Genomic DNA, 20,129 nt, shown 5'->3' on the forward strand with positions numbered 1-20,129 from the left:
AGCTGTTAAATGTCACCCACACCCTCGTTTTTGTAAACAAAACTTAATAAAGTTGTTCAGGGAAATGTTATTGACGATCTCAACAGTGAAGAGAGCAGTGGCTGTATCTTCCATTCCCTATTAAACAGCAAATTTTAATAGAAAATCAGTCTACTTCTCCCTGGCATGATTAGAGCCTTTACATTGCTTATAGTAATGGGGTGACCCATTCCCAGTAAGCACTTGGGAAAGAAGAACAGAAGCAACAGGCACATTTCCTGCCTTCAAGGAACTTAAAACCTGGGAAGGGAGACAGCTTTTCAAATACTGGGATCAGTTGCAAGAACAAGTATCAGATAAAGAATGAATTAGAGCTTCAGGATGAACTATGAGAATATTGAAGCAGACACAGACACAAGTGATAGGGTTGGCTGTTGGTTTGGAGTGTTCAGGTAATGAACTGGAACTGGCTTGCTGAGTGAAGGAGTGGGATTTTAGGAGGGCTGAGGTCTGGCGAGTTTGTGAAAGGGGGTAGGCATTCCAGGCCCTTGGTGAACAGCATAAGGAAAGGGCTGGAGGTGTGCAAGTCAAGCAGGGTTAGTCAGAAGGTGAGTGGAGGAGTAGCAGTGGGTGGAGAAGGGCCTTGAAGGCAGGGGTAAGGATTTTTGTTTAAGGCAGAGAGAGATGGGCAGCCACTGAGCATCTTTGAGGATTTGGAGAGATGTGTGATCATCCTGGCAGCAAATTAGAGAAAGGATTCCTGTTATCTTAATCCCTTCTTTGGTTCCTGATCTTACTTTGCCGCTTTTCTTCTAGGCTTGGCCCATTTCATCTCTCTTCCATTTTTCTTGTTGCTTGCTTTCCCTTGGCCCCCAGACTGTTCCTTTTGTCCTGTGTCCTCTAGACTGTAAGCTCATTTTGGGCAAGGACCGTGATTACCAGCTCTGTTTTATTGTACTCTCCCAAGTGCTTAGTAGAGTGCTCTGCACACAATAAGGGCTCAATACATACCATTGATGATGATGATGATGATGTCCTTCACTCAATTTCTTCTCTCACCCAAACTTATTTTATTTTTTTATTTTTTGCTGTAGTTTTCTTTCTTCCTGTTTCTTTTGCCCCATTTTTATTTCCTCTTCTTCACTCCATGTGACTCTCTCTCCTCCCTCTTCATATCCAACAGTCAGTTACTCTCCACCGCTTTAAAGCCTCATTGAAGTCACATCTCCAAGAGGCTTTTATGTCACTGTGTGTCTCCCCCTCTAGACCGTTGGCTTGTTGTGAGCAGAGAATTAGATTTCCTCCCACCCCCAGCATCCTTCACACTTGTCTGCATAGTTTTTCTTTCTGTTATCTCCATTGTGTCTCTTCACTGTCTTCCAGGACTCACCTCTCGCTACTATCTTCAGATTTGTCCCCACTCTATATGTTCCTTTCCTAGTCCTCTTTCTGAGTATTTTTGGTATCCTGTGTAGTTAACTCAGAGATTTGGAAGCCCTAGATTTCTGTGCCTTGAATTGAGTCCATTTTCCGCCATTTTCTTGCAGCACTGATGTGCAGGACTAAGTTTCCACTTCCATGAGGGATAACTTTGATAAATTTGGGGGACCTTGGGCCCCATTACCTCCAGTTGCCTTGGGGCCTGCCACTCACTCCCTTGGGCAGCGGCCCCATGCAAAAACGGAGCTCCAGAGCACATGTGCAATTAAGAGTTTTCCTGAAGCAACCTGAGAAATAAAATATGTAGTCAGCCAATGGCTGTAACTGATATTTCTTTTGTGGATTTTGGACATTAGCTTTTGTGTTTTGATTTTTCCTTATCTCTTTATGGGTGCACGCACATTTGAGCAAGCTTATAGGCTATGTTCCTGCTGTGAAGACAGCTTTCAGGTTCAGAGAGCAAACAGACTATTTGATTTAAAAGTAGTTTCAAATAAGTTTTTTTATTCTTATGGCAAAAAAAAGATTTAAATTGTTTTACTTCTGATTTTCTAGGCATCTACTCTATGGGAAGTACAGCAATAATTTTTTTTTCATTTTATCGTTCATAAATCTCCTGTGGGATCAAGTTTGAGCCTTGATCTGGTGTACCCGTGTGATTTATAAATGTGTCTGAATCAATTATATTAGCTGAGGGTAAAGGAGAAACTGCTGGGTAATATTACCTGACTTCTCTTCAGTGAGATTGCTTGTCCCATTTTGTATGCCCTCAAAATCATTATGAACTTAGTTGCCCCACACGGTATCAGGTCCCATAGGGGACTGTTATGAGTGAAGACACCTTATTAAGGACCATGTATGTGCCAGCTAGCTGCGATCAATTAGTAGAGACTTGACTAGATTGAAAATCTGGGCTTTTGCCCTCACTAGACCAAAGTGAACTCCAGTTCTATGGGAATATGGCTGAACATAGGTGATGCAGCACTGGAACCCATTTTTCTCATCATGAAGCAGCACTATTATACATTTTTTTTCCGTTAAAACTAATGATACGTTTACTCCTAGGGAACACCCAAGCATTTTTTTTCTTTTTCTAATGGTATATGTTAAGTATTTAATATATATGGGCCAGGCACCCTACTAAGCACTGGAGTAATACAAGCAAATCAGGTTGGAAACAGTCTGTGTCCTACAAGGGACTCACAGTCTTAATCCCCATTTTCCAGATGAGGTAACTGAGGCACAGAGAAGTGAAGTGACTTGCTCAATATCACACAGCAGACAAGTGGCGGAACCGGGATTAGAACCCAGGTCCTCTTGACTCCCAGGCCCATGCTCTATACATTAGGCCATACTGTTTCTCCAGGCATTTTATGCTTTTTTACGCATTCCTTTTGGAACCTCAATTGCCATGCTTTACTGTATTCTTTGATCCCGAAAAGAGTGGAGATATGTCTTCTTTTTCATCCAGAGGGCTTCGTATTAGAGACTTCTTCCCCTAGGTTTTCCCTCTTTCCCATCACTGAAGGAGCAAGACTCCCGCAATACAAATAAAGGTTGAAAGAGCAGATGAGAGGGAAGAGGATTTTTTAGTTAATATGTGAGGAACCAGAGAGGTCATCAGACTGGAAGTGCGAATGAACAAACTCCCTGAAAGAGCAAGTGTAGAGCAAGAAGAGGAGGGGGCTCAGGACAGACCCTTTAGGGATAAATGGTTCGGGACGTCAATCAGTTAATGGTATTTATTGAGTGCTTACTATGTGTAGAGCATTATACTAAGCCTTTGGGAGAGTACAGTACAACAAAGTTGTAGGCAAGTTCCCAGATCCAAGTGTGCAGGAGGATCCAAGTCAATGAAATGGAGTGAGCAGTGAGCTAAGAGGAGAACCTTGTAGATGAAACCAAGGTCTGAAAGCGTTTCAAGGAGGATCAGAATGGAGAAGAGCCCCTCAGAATTGGCTGGTAGGAAGTTAGTGAAATCAAACATTTATTGGATGCTTACCGTAGGAAAGTACAATTGATTAAGAATACACAATCCCTGACCTCAAGGAGTCCAGTGTGGAAGCCAAAAGTTGCACCACAGTTGCCAAAATTGCTGCAGGGGGTTGTGGTAATTGAAATTGCTTAGGTGGTGCACAAGTGCTGAGGGGGAGGAAGGGAGGCGTTGAGTCCTTCAGGAGCGAGTTAAAATTTTAGCAGTCTGGGCGAAGAGCAGAACAGAGCTGTAGTCTAGCAGGGGAGAGTGAATTTTGAAGTGTCAGATGTGGGCCTGGTCCCTGTGATTTCCGCCAGCTGCATTCAGCTGCCTGAGTGCAGGAGTGGAGGCTGTTCATGTGAGCCAGGGCTGAGAGTAGGCAGTACTTTGGAGCAGCAGAGGGACAGGGAAGTGGAATTGAGTGATTGAGGGCAAACATTGGAAGGTGAGTAACTTTAGCATTGGTGATAGGAGAGATGATAAGCAAGTCAGTCCAAGAAGGATGTGATAGTCTTGGATCTGGAGTCCAAATTACTTTCCCATGAGCATGCTTTATAAAGTTTTCGCTTTGTACTTTAGTGGTGTTATTGTCTAGTGCACTCAGGGACAACACCCCCCACCCCACCCAATTGGTGATTCTTTTTCCCTTTCCTCTCCACCCAAACTGCTACTATGCTAGTACCAAATCTGATCATATCACAACTAAGCTATTGCCTCAGCTTCTCCCTCCAATCTATACTATATGCTGCTGCATGGATCTTCTGTTTGAAGCGTGCTTGGCTCACATGTCTCCTCCAGGCTTCCTTTGTGTGCTACCATCTCTCAGAGAAGCAGCGTGGCATAGTGGAAAAAGCACTGGACTGGAAGTTAGAAGACCTGAGTTCTAATCCTGGCTCTGCCACCTACCCACTGCGTAATCTTGGGCAAATCACTTAACTTGTCTGGGCCTCAGTTCCCACACCTGCCAAATGGGGATTTACTTCCTGTGTTCTCTCCTACCTATAATGTGAGCCCCATGTGAGCTTAACAAAAGTACCACATTAATATTTTTATTCTAATTATCATTACAGTCAGCTCCAGGGTTTCAATCAGCTCACACCACCATTCATACCTATTTACCCTCTATTTTCCAACTCACTCTTGCCCTCTTAGCTGTTTCACACTTTTGACTCTGCCACCCCCGCCCCCTTGCTCATGCTGTTGCCTTGGGGATTCAAACTGCCTCCCTTCCCTATCTGCCCTCCCTTCTGCCTTGACTGTGAACTTGGCTGTGTAGCACTTTGGCATTCACCTCAACCCCACAATACTTATGTAAATATTCTTATGCTATTTCTTCTATCCCTAAACCCTAATGTCTGTCTCTAATGCCCGTCTCCCCCCTTAGACTGAAAGCTCCTCGTGGGCAGGGATTATGCCTACCAACTCCCAAGTACTTAGTAGAGAGCTCTGCACACAGAAAGCGCTCAGTAAATACTTTTGATTGATTGATATATTGATCACCCAAGTTTCACAGATGGCCGGACCCCATAGTCAAAGCCTTTTTCCAACAAGCTTTCACTAATTAATTTCCCAGCACCCCAGGTCATGTAAACCATTCAGCCAAATGAGGCACTTAGGAACTTATTTTCAGTATGCTCATTATCGATATGCTTATACATACAGTTATTTTGACCACTCCTGAAATATCTCTGTCTCCTCCAATTGATTGTAAGCTCCCTGTGGGCAGAGAATGCGTCACTTCTTTAGTCTGTATTTCCCGAGGGAGCACAGCACCAAGTTAGTGCTTAATGAATACTATTACAGTTCCTGCTACGACTGCAATTAGCTAGCTGTCATATGTTGCTAGGGTTTTAAATCTCACCCCATTTAGAATACAAAGTTCATTAAAAAACATTTTTTTTCTTGAAAATGTGGTGGAATAGAAAATCAGTCAATCGATGGTATTTATTGAGCGCTTTCTATGTGCAGAGCACTGTGTGCTAAGTGTTTGGGGGAGTATAAGGTGCAGAAAAGTGAAGATGAGAAAATTTCTAGAGTGAATCAAGCACCAGAATTTTATTTTAAGTGGAACTTACAGTTGGTATTCCAATTATGCTTTTACTTCTTTGCTGAATTGTTGCAATATTGCATTTCCTTTCTAAGTCCAAAATGGTGGATGGTGGGGTCTGTTTTGAAGTGCATAATTCAGGTGGCTGTTTCAAAGCCTTGAAGACCTTTATGATCCTAGTAAATTCCATCTTTACTCACTCAGTAGTTTATTCTCTTTAAGTTTCAAGAAACTATGCAAATTAATGCAATGCTTTTGATTTCAATTTAGACCTGCAAAAAAGGGAAAAAAGGTCCAGGAGAAAAAGGAAAAGGTGGCAATGGAGGAGGGAAACCCTCTTCTGGTCCAAATCGAATGAATGGGCATCACCAACAGAATGGAGTGGAAAACATGATGCTGTTTGAAGTTGTTAAAATGGGCAAGAGTGCTATGCAGGTAATGTTTGACCTTTTAACCTGTCACCGCCATAATGTTTGACATTGTTATAGTAATGCGGAAAGTGGATCTGGAGCATTATTTAGAATACCAGAATTTATTCAAGAAAATGAAATTCAATTTAATTCAAGTTGTGGCATTAGGAATTATTTTTCACCAACTTGAAGTCTGCTTGCCAAGAACATATTACCAAGGTGCAGATGTAATTTTTATGATCTGAAAGTATACTGAAGTGGAACTTGACTGCAAGATGCAGAGATATAAAGGCCACAGATACGTGAAATATACAAGCCAGTGTAGCTAGGAAAAAGACCATAGCGTATATTTTTATTTTTAGGAAGAGTTTCACTGAATTGTACTTGACATTCCTGGCCTTAAGAACAGTCATGGCTCCTTTAACATGGTAACTGCATTTTTGAAGAGCCTAACGTTACAGGAAAATCATGTCATAGTAATTATTGATTCAGTGTGTGGCTTAGGAGTAGGTGGGTTAAAGATAGTCCCCTTTTGGGTAGACCACACAAATTTCTGTATTGTTTCTGTGTCCATTACTAACAGTGTTTTGTAGTCTGGCTACTCATTATTTTAATTATTATTGTTATTATTATCATTATATTTAAGTACCTACAGTGGGCCAAGTATTGTACTAAATGCTGGGGGTGTGATGGAGATCACAGTCAAAATAGGAAGGAGGACAGGGTTCAAATTCCCATCTTACAGGTGAGGAAACTGAAGCCTAGAGACATTAAGTGACTTGTGCAAGGTCACCTAGTAGTCAAGTGGTGGAGCTGGGATGAGAACCAGGCCACGCTGCTCTTCACAGTCATAAAGTCACAAAGAGACATAAAACATTGTATTGTACAGTGTATGGTGTACAGTGTACGCAGATGTGTCTGAGGCAGAGCCTGGGAAGGGCAGCCTAGTCAAGCCATGACTGACAGGATGCACATATGCCTGACCTTTTTACTTCCTGCACCAAATCTACTTGCACCAAATTGCAGATTGCATTGTTCCCCGACAAACTCTTGTGGGAAGAACATTCCCTAATACCTCTAAACCTGTAAATCCAACGCATGTAAGTAAACCAAGCAATAAGGGTAAAAATGACCTTGTATGTAGCTCTGTGCAGTACCTAGAGATAACCTGATGACCAGGCTGACCACTCATCAGGCTGTTTAGCTGCTGCCACATTGTGCTTATGTAGGCTTGTTCACTGAGGAAAAAGGAGCTTTCATTATGAGAAACAGCGGGCCTACTGAATAGAGAATGGGCCTCGGAGTCAGAAGAACCTGGCTTCTAATCCAGGCTAAACCACTTGTCTGCTTTGTGACTGAGGGCAAATCATTTTGCTTCTTTGGGCCTCCCTCAGTTACCTCACCTGTAAAATGGGGATTAAAACCCGAGTCCCATGTGGGACATGGACAGCATCCAAACTGATTAATTTGTATCTACCTCAGTGCTTAGCACAATACCTGGCACAGTGAGCCCTTAACAAATACCATTAAAGAAAATAATAGTAGCTGTACTTCTACTCATGGTAGTCCCTAGCTACCTCCATTCAACTCCACATGTGATCAACAGCCCTCCACTCCATTGGCCACAGGCCCTTTATCCCCTTTGTCTACAATGAATTAGCATGTAAAAATTGCTGACTCGCTCCACACTCTCCCTCCACAGGTGATTACATAGCCATTTTGGCTTGTAGGATGTGTCTTTCTCACCCCAAATTTATACCCTGTTTCACATTTACCAGAACATTTTTGGTCCATGCAGAATACCATCTGTGGTCCATCTTAGCTAAAATTTACAAAAATACTTAGTCCATGCATTACTTATTCCAATAATTTTTCCTCTTTAATCTCACACTGTATTTTTCAGTGTGTATTTTTCACACTGTAAGTTATTTTAGGTACTGAGTCAATCAGTGGTATTCATTGAACACTTACTGAGTGCAAGGCACTATCCTAAGTGGTTGGGAGAGTACAATACAACAGAGCTGATATACCCATTCTCTGCCCACAGTGATGTTTAAATTTTTGTTTAAATGGATTTCTGATTAGTGTTTCAAATTGAATTCTATTAGACAGCCACTGGAGATTAGCAATTATCAGTAGTTCCTACTAGGTTAAATGAATAAAAGTGTAACTAGATGCATGTTAGTATAGAATTGACTCCATTTTGGAAAAGAGCAAAAGTTATAATTTTACCTAAATGCGTGCTTTTTCACTGAATGTGAAACAGCAAACAGCTGGTGTATCAAACGATCAAGGTCATAACGCTTGCATGACCAAGTTTCTGAGACAACTGAATTAAGTCAAAATATTGCTCCTTTATTTTTTCCGTCAGTCTTGGCAGTAACAAATTTTGTGAATTTTCTAGTTGTTGAAAAAAATTCATTAATAAATTGGGAAGTTCATATTAGGTACTCATTAAGGCTACATCAGATTTAATAGAATGTTATCAGCAACATCTTCCTGTTCTATGGTAAACAGAACTATTTGTCAAGAAATGTTTTCTAATGATATCATCATTTTTACTCATGATAAATTCAGGGGAAACACATACGTTAGCAGAACTTCCACGACAATTAAACCACAGGTTGCCTTCCCCTGTTCTGTGAGTTTAAGCAAGTGTCAGGGAGGAGAAAGGGGAAGGAAGCAGTGACTGAAGCACACACTTCCATTTCCTCCAGTGCAGGGATTTAAAGAGGGGAGGTATTTAGAGAAAAATAATATTTTCAAGTGGTTTGATGAATAGTGTCAAATTTGCATAGCATATCTATGTTCCTTCCGTCCTTAAGCAATTAGCTAGAGTTCATAGGTGTCTTGGAGTTTCTGTATTCATCAGGTCCAGAGCACCTTGCAGACTTCTGGCCTACTGGGATCTGAGAGGTGCTTCATGGGTCCTGTTCAAAGCTGCAGGCGTCTCCCTAAGGGATTGGCATTGGCAGAATTCCCCTGATGGAGGGAGTTCCTCTAAGCCATTCTGGAGTCCCAGGCACTCAAAGCCATTCTTCTCAGTTTGATTTCTGTTCTTTAAGGCCTGGAACCTGTAAAGGAATCAAGGGCTTGACAGGGTTCAAATTTCTGGTTTTGAGCGGCTGGGTTTCCCAGAAATATATGGGGAGGCCAAAGGAACTTTGTCCCAGTGCTCCTATTATCAGACCAGGTGTGGGCCAAGCATATGCCTGCTGCAGTTGGCAACAATACAATTTTTATTCTCCTGTCTTTCTGTAGGGTTTAAAATTGCTTCCTTAGCATGTGGGAAAAAATTAACAAAGTTTTTTTTCCCCCTCTTTTCTTCTTTCAGTCTGTAGTGGATGACTGGATAGAGTCATACAAGCATGACCGAGACATAGCGCTTCTTGATCTCATCAATTTTTTTATTCAGTGTTCAGGCTGTAAAGGTAAGATCAGCATTTTGAAAACAGAGTTATTTTATAACTACTCTTCTTTTTATAACTACTACTTTTTTAAAATCCTGTTAAAAGAAAGTCATTGTTTATGGATTAAGCTAAGGTACTTTGACATCATCAGTATTTATTGAGTGCTTACTGAATGCAGAGCTTGGAGAATACAACACAACAGAGTTGGCAGACATGTTTCTTGCCCACAACAAGCTTACAGTCTAGAGGGGGGAGACAGATGTTAATATAAATATGTAATGTAGAGTGTATAATGTAATTTGTAATATATAATTGACCTAGCTTTATAAAAAACTGGGAAGAAGATTAGGCGGAGGGAGGGAATGTCGGAAATGAGGCAAGTATGTTGGTGAAGTTTACTTGACAGGAAAATTGAACCTAAAGTAAAATGGGCCACTTTTAATCAAGCCCTTTGTTTAATATCTGGCTTATTTTCCAACTCTATTTTTATGCAAGATGATATTCCTCTTGTTCAGTTTGACTCCCCTTAAAAAAACAAAAACAGAACTCTGTTGTAAAATCTTCAGAGAAGAGTTGCCCATCTTAGAAAAATACAAGCAAGCTTTTATTATCCATACCCAGCTTGAAATAAGAAGCTGTTTTATTATGAGAGGTTTGGAGGAGTCAAGGTAGGAGTTTAGGTTGAACCGGCACATTTGTGTGGAGCTTTGTGGGGGTTGGGGGAGGAGAACCAGACCTTTCAGTTTAGAAAATACTTACCCACCCAGGTAAAGGCAAGTGTCGAACACTTGAAAATAACAGCTGACTTTGGCCTCTTCTCATCTATCTGAATTCAAATGAATCTTCCAAGTCAGGCACACTCCTAGTGACCAAATCACAGGTTTGAATCTTGTCATCGTAACACTGCATATAATCTTGTGAAACTGCTAGTTTCTTCACATTGACTCATTGATGGATACCACTGAAGCAGAAGGCCCTGTGGTGATGACTTTCAGTTGGAGCATAACTTTGGTCTTTCAGACAGACTATCAGTCTCAAAACATTAGCTGCTTGGGCAAAATATTCAGTGAGCAGTTGTTTGCTTCTGAGAGAGTTGTTTGCTATTGTGCATGCAAATAGCTCATCTACAAATAGCCTTTGCCACTTTTGTCTTTTCACAAAATTCAAGAGTCCACTGTCCAGACATTACTGCATGTAGAGAAGCAATGTGGCGTAGTGGAAAGAGTGAGGGCTTGGGAATTATAGGTCATGGGTTCTAATTCCACTCTGCCACTTTCAGCTGTGTGACTTTGGGCACGTCACTTAACTTCCCTGTGCCTCAGTTCCCTCATCTGTAAAAAGGGGATTAAGACGGGGAGCCCCACCTGGGTCAAACTGATTACCTTGTATCTACCCCAGCGCTTAGAACAGTGCTTGGCACATAATAAGTGCTTAACAAATGCCATCAATATTATATGACTTGTCACTCCTTTGAACAGTCTAGTTGGCAAGGCTACTAAAACGGTGATTCAACATGTCAAGAAGCAGCCTTGATCTGTCGCTGTGGCAAATTTTGTTGCTATCATAAACTTATTTCAATTTGGAACAACAAACATGAACTTTTGTAAAGAAAAGCCCACCCACTGTCCTCATTTACTGAGTCAAGTGCTAGATCCTTTGCAAGGTAGATGGAGACTGAATATACTGGTTCTTGTCCTTGAATTCCCCCTACAGCTGCCTAGAAACAAAGATCAAACCTGAATATATGTATATGCACACAGACACACTCACACACACACACACACGCACGCACGCACACTGTCACTCACATATGCCATTTCTTGGGTAAAAGAGATTTTGATAGGCAGATTAGAATTAGCTCTTGTCCTCCAGATCCTGCCTTCATCAATTTAAGGAAGGTCTCCCAGGTTTTCAAGAGCCAAGAAAAAGGCAGTAATTGGAGCACATAGAATAAAGGAAAGTGGAGTCGAGGGAACAAAGAAAAGGAAGGAGTAATGATGACAGAACAGAATGGAAAAAAGCAGGTGAGAAAACAGAGAAGCAGGAGGCACCCAGGAAAGAGAATTGGAGAGATTGAAAAAGACAAGAAGGGGACACCAAATCATCCAAATTTTTTGTGGGCCTCAGTGTAAAAAAAAAAAAACCAACCAAAAAACTTTCTGCTGGGAGATGCTATTGCAGATCATAATAGTAATAGATGTGGCATTTATTTAGAACATATGTGCCAGACACTGCACTAAGCTCTAGGGTAGATACAAGGTAATCAGGTTACACATAGGGCTCACAGTCTAAGTCGAGGGAGAATTGGTATTGAATCCCCATTTTGCAGATGAGGGAAGTGAGGCACAGAGAAGTGAAATGACTTGCACAAGGTCACACTGCAGACAAGTAGCGGAGCTGGGATTAGAACCCAGGCCTTTAAAGCACTCAATCACCTTGCCGAATCCTGGCTCTGCCACTTGTCACCTGTGTGACTGTGGGCAAGTCACTTCACTTCTCTGTGCCTCAGTTACCTCATTTGTAAAATGGGGATGAAGACTGTGACCCCTACGTGGGACAGCCTGATTCCCGTGTCTACCCCAGCGCTTAGAACAGTGCTCTGCACATAGTAAGCGCTTAACAAATACCAACATTATTATTATTATTAGGTCCTCTTACTCCCAGGCTCATGCTCTTTCCACTAAGTCACGCTTCTCAGTCCATGTGGCCAAAGAGGTCGGAATTCTGCTTTCTGTGCAGAAAGCTGTTTGCATTTCTGGTATAAATTTCAAGCTGTTTATCCAGCCTTAACCTCTAATTTTTTTGAAATGTAGCAACAAAATATTTGCATGAGTTTCCCAAGTCAGTTCAGAATTCTGAGAGACCATCCTGCTCTCGCCTGATCCCTCTTTAAACTGATGTAGTTAAAATGTTCATTGTAACTCGTTAGAAGTAGAGAAATTTGAATATCTTTGAAAGTACAGTTGTTGAAAATATTTTGTGTTTCTGTTAGATGATTTCCCTAAGGACTGAGTCCTGTGTGGGTCACGCTGTGTGCCTAATCTGTGTATGTTGTGTATACCCCAGTGCTGAGAATAGTGCTTGGTATACAATCTGCACACCATAGTTGTTATCATTATTATTAGGATTTTCTTAAAGAATTTCTTAACATATTCTCCAATACTGATAGATGAGCCATGGACTTTGAAAAGCCAGATTGAAAGGAAATGGATTATAAACAAACCAAATATTAATACTGGTGAAAAGACTAGGGAAAAGAGAACTTGATTTGTTTTAACAGTAGTTAAAAATGAAAGACAATTAAAATGTAAATTTCTTGATGCCTAGTCTATTTTAATTCACCCCTCCAACAGAAATGTAATTAGAACAGGAAAATAAGCATTCTTTAAAGTCAGTCCTTTTTGATAGAGGAAGTGGTCCACTTCAGGAGTGTACATTAAAGTAAATGTACCTTCCTTTTAAAACTAAAACCATATACCATATTGCTTCTGTGAAATCAATGAATTCTTGTTCTTTTAATACTGTTAACTAGGTCTACTTTGAGGAAGTTTTGTGAAAATCTTAGCCTCAGAGTACAGGAGAACCTTCCATTATTGGTCTTAATCTTTTTATAACTACAGTATTTTGCCAAAATGATAACATAATAGTAGCAAAGTCTATCAAGACTGATCTGTATTTAAATTTTTCATCATTGCAACACATCCTTAATTAGATGCAGAATTAAAAGATACAAAGATTAAAATAAACACATGTATACTAGCCATATGTTTACCATCTTTCTGGAATAAAATGATTTGGGGAGTATTGGGAGGGTACTAATTAAAGATGGACCTTTTCTAGTAAATGTATTTAAATTGAGCATTTTTTTCAATGAAAATTTATTGGGAAATTTTTTATTCTAATTGAGGGATAGCCAGGCCTCATGAACTAGAGCCATAAAGAACAAGAGACTGAGAGCCACTGATCAAAAAACCGATTTCTCAGTCAGAAATTGGAATCCCATACGGAGAGTGGAACAGGGTGAGCGGCAGGGACCTCTCGGTTTGGGGGGCCATTACCTCTCGGTTTGGGGGGCCATTACCTCCCGGAAAGATGGAGAGCAACATACTGCCATCCGCTGCAAATACAGCAAAATCCTTTTTATGTTGGGGCGGCCATTCCTGCAAACATAGGTCCAACTAGCTTTTTACTTGAGGCACAGAGCTAGTGAAAATGGGCATCTGCTCACAAGTCGCAGATTGGTCACCCCTACTCCAGTTACAGGACCATTTCCAGAGAAAATTTGAAGAGATTTATCTTGGTTTTTTTTTTCAATGTCAAATTCTTGAAATTGTATTTAGAAAATTGTTCGAAATAGTTGTTTGTAAATCAGATTTCCTTTACCCGAGGATTAGTTATCCTACTCCCTAAGGTAATGCATTTTTTCATGTTCTTACTAGAAGCATAATAGTTTCTTGGGTTCTGATTGGTTTTTTTTTTTAATTCGTGGATTGTAAGAAGGCCCTAAATGAGCCAAGTACTAAGGTTTCTTCTACTGTAATCTATCAGGAGATTTTTTTAAATCAAAAAGTTGAATTATAGCTGGTTTCCTAAGCATCTATCTGGAAATGGAACATTGTTTCAATTATAATATGGAAAAATGACCTTTGTCTGTAAATAATGGTATCTTGGAATTACTGTCCTGCTTGCTATCTTTACTCCCTAAAAGTAGGGTCTCAGTGCAGTGAGGGGCAAATAGAGTTTAGGGAAGGGGCAGGTGTAGCCCCAAGAAGAAAATCTAAAGTCACTCTCTAGCCAAAAAATGGCTCTTCTACAGCAGTTTCCAACACATTTTCTTCTACCAGCAATAATTTTCAAGAGCCTCTCTGGACACTCAAGTTGAAAAAAATATCTTTAGTCCAGTTACCAAGGCTGCCAGGGGAGGTTGGGTGAATTTAGAAGGGTTTATATCCCCCAGTTTATTTCTTTATTTCTAATTATGTTTTTGAAGAAGCTTGCTCACTGTTTGCTATGTTTAATTTTCAAATTAAAATTTGAAATTTTCAAATAAATAGGTGAAAATTAAATTTTTCAAAAAATTTCAATTCCATGTTTTTAAAATTTCGACTTTCAGATTTCAAGTTATCTCCCAATACACTATGTATTTTAACAGTAATAACGTGGCATTCCAAGGACATGTTTTTTAGAATGGTATGAATACCGGAAAAAAATGATTTTCATTTTGAATGGTAGAAGCAATAATTATGTCTTGCCCGTTCAACTTATTTTTCATCTCCGGAGAATTCCGATCATCCCAGTAGTTATCGTTTATCATAAGACTCTGCCCCTTTTTTATGAACTAGAGATTTACATCTCTTTTCAATAACATACAAACACAATTCTAAGTGAGGTCAGTGTAGAATTTGGTCCAATATTAGTTTTAGCGAAGCAGCCTTGCCTAGTGAAAAGAGCATGGGCCTGGGAGTCAGAGGATCTGTAATCTAATCCCTGTTTCGTAACCTGTCTTCTGTGTGACCATGGGCAAGTCACCTAACTTCTCTGTGCCTTAGTTCCCTCATCTGCACAATGGGGATTCAATACTTCCAGTGTTTACTATGGTGCTTGGCGCTGAGTAAACACGTAACACCAAAACACATTATTATTATTATCATTTTTATTATCATTGTTATTGTTCTTCAGTGGCATTAAAGGGCACTTGAAAGAACATAGAGATGGTTTTATACCTTTATAGCTACCTTCACTAAGCAGCGTGGCTCAGTGGAAAGAGCACGGGCTTTGGAGTCAGGGCTCATGAGTTCGAATCCCAGCTCTGCCACTTGTCGGCTGTGTGACTGTGGGCAAGTCACTTAACTTCTCTGTGCCTCAGTTCCCTCATCTGTAAAATGGGGATTAAGACTGTGAGCCCCACGTGGGACAACCCGATTCCCCTGTGTCTACCCCAGCGCTTAGAACAGTGCTCGGCACATAGTAAGCGCTTAATAAATACCAACATAAAATACCAACTCTTAAGCGTCCACCAACTGATTTTTTCTTCTGGTTCCTAAAAGTATTCCCTTTTTTGAATAATCTAACCTCCCCTCATTTTTCCCTTCAACACGTCAGTGTTTTTTGTTTCCTGCACCTCCACTGCCTCAGGTCCCACTTCTGTAATAGTTCCTTTATGGCTAACCTTCTCCTGACCACTCTTTGAGGTAGTGACTGGGTTATTACATCATCACATGGGATAGAGACTCATCCATTATCAAGTGCCATGTTGCTATCTCGGACTATACCCAAATTTTTAAGAGCTCATAGTAACTGAAAGTGACAGGCGAAGCAGCATGGCCTAGTGACTGAGTCCCACATGGGACAGGAATTAACCTCAGTGCTTAGTTTAGTGCTTGGCACATAGTAGGGGCTTAACAAATGCCACAGTTATTATTATTATTATTATTATTGGCAGATAGGACATGGGCCTGGGAGTCAGAAGGACCTGCTTTCTAATCCTTGCCCTGCCACTTTTCTCCTGTGTGACCTTGGGCAAGTCACTTCACTTCCGGGCCCCAGTTACGTCATCTGTAAAATGGGGTTTAAGACTGTGAACCCCATGTGGGACAGTGGACTGCATCCAACTTCAGTAGCTTTTATCTATCCCAGTGCTTAGTACAATGCCTGGCCAGTAGTAAGTGCCTTACAAATACCTTAATGGTCCCCAGCCACAAACCACTGCAGCTTTCAGCCCCGAGTTCTCCAAAATACTTAGTAAGGAGCTTAACTAGCTTAAGGGTTATCACTAACTTTAGGGTTAGTGATAGTAGGATGTTTAGCTGAGGGAAGCAGGGGATGCTTTTTTGCAAGCGTTCAGCATGATTTTTAGGTTCAGTATTAATTCTACTCCTGGCCATTATAATTTAAAATGATTCATTTATTAAGTACCACTTACCATTCAAAGTGTTGTGTGTACAGTATACATTCTGTTAACTTGAAACATTTGCCCATTGTAGGGGTTGTCACAGCGGAGATGTTTCGGCACATGCAGAACTCTGAAATAATTCGAAAAATGACTGAAGAATTTGATGAGGTAACTTTTTTCATAAATGTTCTCAGATTTGATGTTTGTGGTTTTAGTTATCAAATTATAGAGTGCAGTGTGACCAGTAGGTACATTGTCCAAGGTCAACATTCTCAAACCAGAATGAGATCTTGTGGTTGGGGAGGTTGCAGCGGGGGTGGGGAGGTAAAGTTGTCAGAACAATTTTTCCCTTTTTGAGAGGGTTGAAATCCCTTAGTTCTTATACCAGACTCAAAGCATAATTTGCCAAGATATAAAATAAAAAGTGAGGTGAAAATTAAAGCTATCTTAACTGCCAATAAATTTAAATGAAAGCTATTCCTTGGTAGTTGATTTACTACAAAAACATTTTTAATTGACAGCTTTTTCTTATGTTTTAGATAAACTGCCATGTATTTATTTGTGTCAGCTTCAAACTTTAATATTTACTGAGGGCAAATTGGAAACTTTAGGTCCATGTTAAAGGAGAACTTTTAGGTTAGGTCGCAGCTGAAACAGTGTTTTCAAGAATACCAAACTCAACCAAAAATACCAATGCTGGTAGTTGATAAATAAAATTATATTAATGTTTTTAAATGAATACTGAAAGTAAGATTCATTCATTTTAGATGTAGTGGAAAAGTTTAAAAATGTTTCATCTACTTTTGAAATTTTTTCAATTCTCAAGTATTACTAAAGAAATACAAGTGAAAAAAAATGGAACTGGATAAGCCTCTTCCCATCTCTTCTTCCAGGCAGTGGTCTAATTCCGGCTCTGCCACTTGTCAGCTGTGTGACTGTGGGCAAGTCATTTCACTTCTCTGGGCCTCACTTACCTCATCTGTAAAATGGGGATGAAGAATGTGAGCCTCAAGTGGGTCAACCTGATTACCCTGTATCTACCCCAGGGCTTAGAACAGTGCTCTGCACATAGTAAGCGCTTAAATACCAACATTATTATTATTATGAAGAGTAATTGTTCTTGATGTTGTCCATAGAGCCGTCTTCATATGCAATCCATTTTGCTATTGAAAGCATTTTGCTCTCTGGAAGCTTTACTCATAGCATTTATATGAATTACTGCCTTTTCAAATGGTACCCAACAATCCTCCCAGTCTATTTTGGAGCTTATAAAGTTCAACAATACTGTATTTATCATCAGGAAGCTGATCACACCTAAATTTGAAGTATAATTTGGGATCCAATGCCTACTTTTTCCTATTTGTCATGTGACTTGAATTGAGGGATGCTTGGAATATCCTTCACTGGGCTGCTACAGAGGCTTCCCGGTGGTGACTTGAATTAAACCCTGGGTTACTAAAAATGATTTTTCAGAACTAAGGAATTCTTTACCAAAGTGAGAATATGCATGTTTCGTGAGGTTGCCGTCTGGCCGTTGGAAAACACGCAGTCACCTTTATAGGGGACCCATTGGATTAAGAAGGCTGTGTTTGGTCTGTAATATGTTCTTAGTATTTAATCCTGGGTTTTTTGTTATGTACTTTAAAAAAGTGGTGAGATGAGAGGGAAATTATTGCCCTGGTTTGCAGCAATCATTTACTTGTATGAAGTGTGACAACCAAGAAAGATGTTTTCTAAGATAAAATACTTAAATAGAAGGCCTCATGGATCCTTATCAAAAGAATAGAGCTGTGTTAAAAGAACAGTCCTAGTAGATCATTTGTTTTCAGTTTTTATCACTACTTCTACTATAGGATTCAGCATATTGTAATGAAATTCAGCTCTCAGAAGCCTGTTGCTGTGGCTTTTATCTTTTAAGTCAAGAAATCACTGAATCTAACCAAAATATCTCTTGTTTTAATGGAAACGTGTTTCTTTTGGTTTGATTTTCTGCAGATTTAGAGAAGTAATCTTTGTTGAAAAATTTCCATGAATTCAAAGATTGTTGAATCATCCCTTACTTGTCACTTTTCCAAGCTATTTCCTTTAAATATTCCTCTAAGGATCCATTTTCCATCCTTTAGCCATTTTATCATTTTTCTTTGGATCCTCTCCAGTTTCTCCATCCTCTTCAGAGTGGCCTGGCCATAACAGTGACCAGAACAAATCGATCAATAATATTTATTGAGCACTTACTATGTGCAGAGCACTGTATGAAGCGCTTAGGAGAGTATAGCAGAATTAGCAGATACATTCCTTGCCCTTGAAGAACTTATGTATTTCTTGGGTTTTGAATATCACGTTACTTTTTGAATGTATACATTAACTTAATAATTTATTCAACTTGTGGTTGACTATGCTCCTGAGAGAACTTATTTTTATATATTCTTGTCTAGCCTGTCTTTCCCAATCACGTATTTGTGGTGTGTGTTTGTATTTTTAGTCACCACGGAACAGATTCCTTTCTAAAAATATTAGCAATGCAGGATGTTGATTGAAGTGTTGAGTAGCGCAAGTAGTGGAGATACCTTCTCCAGGCCGAAGCCTGGTGATTGAGAAGTACCTTTTGGGCACCACCTTATGCCAGCTGTAATACCATTTGACAGCAGTATAGGAGAGCATTTATCAATCAATCAATCAGTCCTATTAATTGAGCTCTTACTGGAGGCAGAGCACCGTATTAAATGCTTGGGAGAGTACAACACAACAATATAAGAGACACATTCCCTACCCTAACGAGCATACAGTCTAGAGGGATTTATGTGGATAAAGCTGTCATGGTGGATGGAATCACAAGTCATTCTCAAATCTTGACAGATAAAATCTACCCCCTTTTCTTGGTTTCCTGGACTCTTGTTCTTAGCATAGAAAATAATGGAATTAGCCTGGCCCAGTTTGATCTTTACCATGCCATTTTTTGTTGGATTTTAGGATTTTGTTGCCATTTGTAAGAGGTTGCAGATTGCTTTGTTCCAATATCTTCTCAGGTCTGGTGTTAAAGTGATTATCAGGGCCATCTTTTTTTCTCCCTCCTCTAAAATGTTTGCGGTAGTTACTGTTGTTCAATCCTCAGGACCATATTCTTCCATTCAGTTTTCAAAGCTCTAGTAACATCTAATTTTTTTTCAAAATATCCGGAGAAAAATGGTGTTGAACTCGACAAATTTGAATCCTTTTTAAAAAAAATCCTTTCCCCTTAATTGTAATTTGGCTTTCCACCTTTCCAACACAAAAGTACATTTAATCTAGTCAACTGTGATCAGCTAATCTTCTATGAATATACAGGATCACTTACTTCCTGCCCAGTAGAGCCTTGCTGATCCTGAAGTTAAAATTAAAATCTACTTTTTAATTTTTTTCTTTAAATAAAATCACTGGAACCTTTTGTGGATCTACTGCATTCAGAGAACATTATAATAAGCACTTCAGAGAGTTAAATGGAAGCCAAACACACATTCACTTCAAGGAGAAAGTGATTTCAACCTCCTCCTTAGAATTGCTTACCAAAATCATTAACAAGTAGTAGAAGTGAATGGTTTAAGATTGTTTTATTTTGTTTTTCTTCCCAACCTGAACAGAGTAGTCGGTTATGGAGTGGGCAAAATTAAGTTAGAAAGAGGGATGCAGTTTACTAATGGGATAACTGGCCATCAAATAGCAGTGAGTAGTCCAGTTTATTATATTCATGTATAGTACTTAAGTGCCTGTGAAAATAATATTAAAATTTGATTCAAGAGCTCAGTGTAAAGAGCCTGGGCTTCGGAGTCAGAGGTCATGAGTTCGACTCCCGGCTCTGCCACTTGTCAGCTGTATGACTGTGGGCAAGTCACTTAACTTCCCTGTGCCTGTTACCTCATCTGTAAAATAGGGGTTAACTGTGAGCCTCATGTGGGACGACCTGATCACCCTGTATCTCCCCCAGCACTTAGAACAGTGC

At 39.9% G+C, this 20,129-nt stretch overlaps 1 protein-coding gene across 2 annotated transcripts in view; it reads left to right on the forward strand.

Annotated features, from left to right (window-relative positions):
* The window catches only part of STAG2 (stromal antigen 2), an 85,049-nt gene that overhangs the window by 7,544 nt on the left and 57,376 nt on the right, over window positions 1–20,129 (forward strand). For both annotated transcript variants that reach the window (XM_029067252.2, XM_029067251.2), the window contains exons 3-5: window positions 5,712–5,876; window positions 9,186–9,282; window positions 16,245–16,321. In XM_029067252.2, coding sequence (XP_028923085.1) covers window positions 5,712–5,876; window positions 9,186–9,282; window positions 16,245–16,321 — 339 coding nt within the window. The remainder of the gene's footprint in view (window positions 1–5,711; window positions 5,877–9,185; window positions 9,283–16,244; window positions 16,322–20,129) is intronic.

The sequence above is a fragment of the Ornithorhynchus anatinus genome, chromosome 6 (genome assembly GCF_004115215.2).
Source record: "Ornithorhynchus anatinus isolate Pmale09 chromosome 6, mOrnAna1.pri.v4, whole genome shotgun sequence".
Lineage (NCBI taxonomy): Eukaryota > Metazoa > Chordata > Mammalia > Monotremata > Ornithorhynchidae > Ornithorhynchus > Ornithorhynchus anatinus.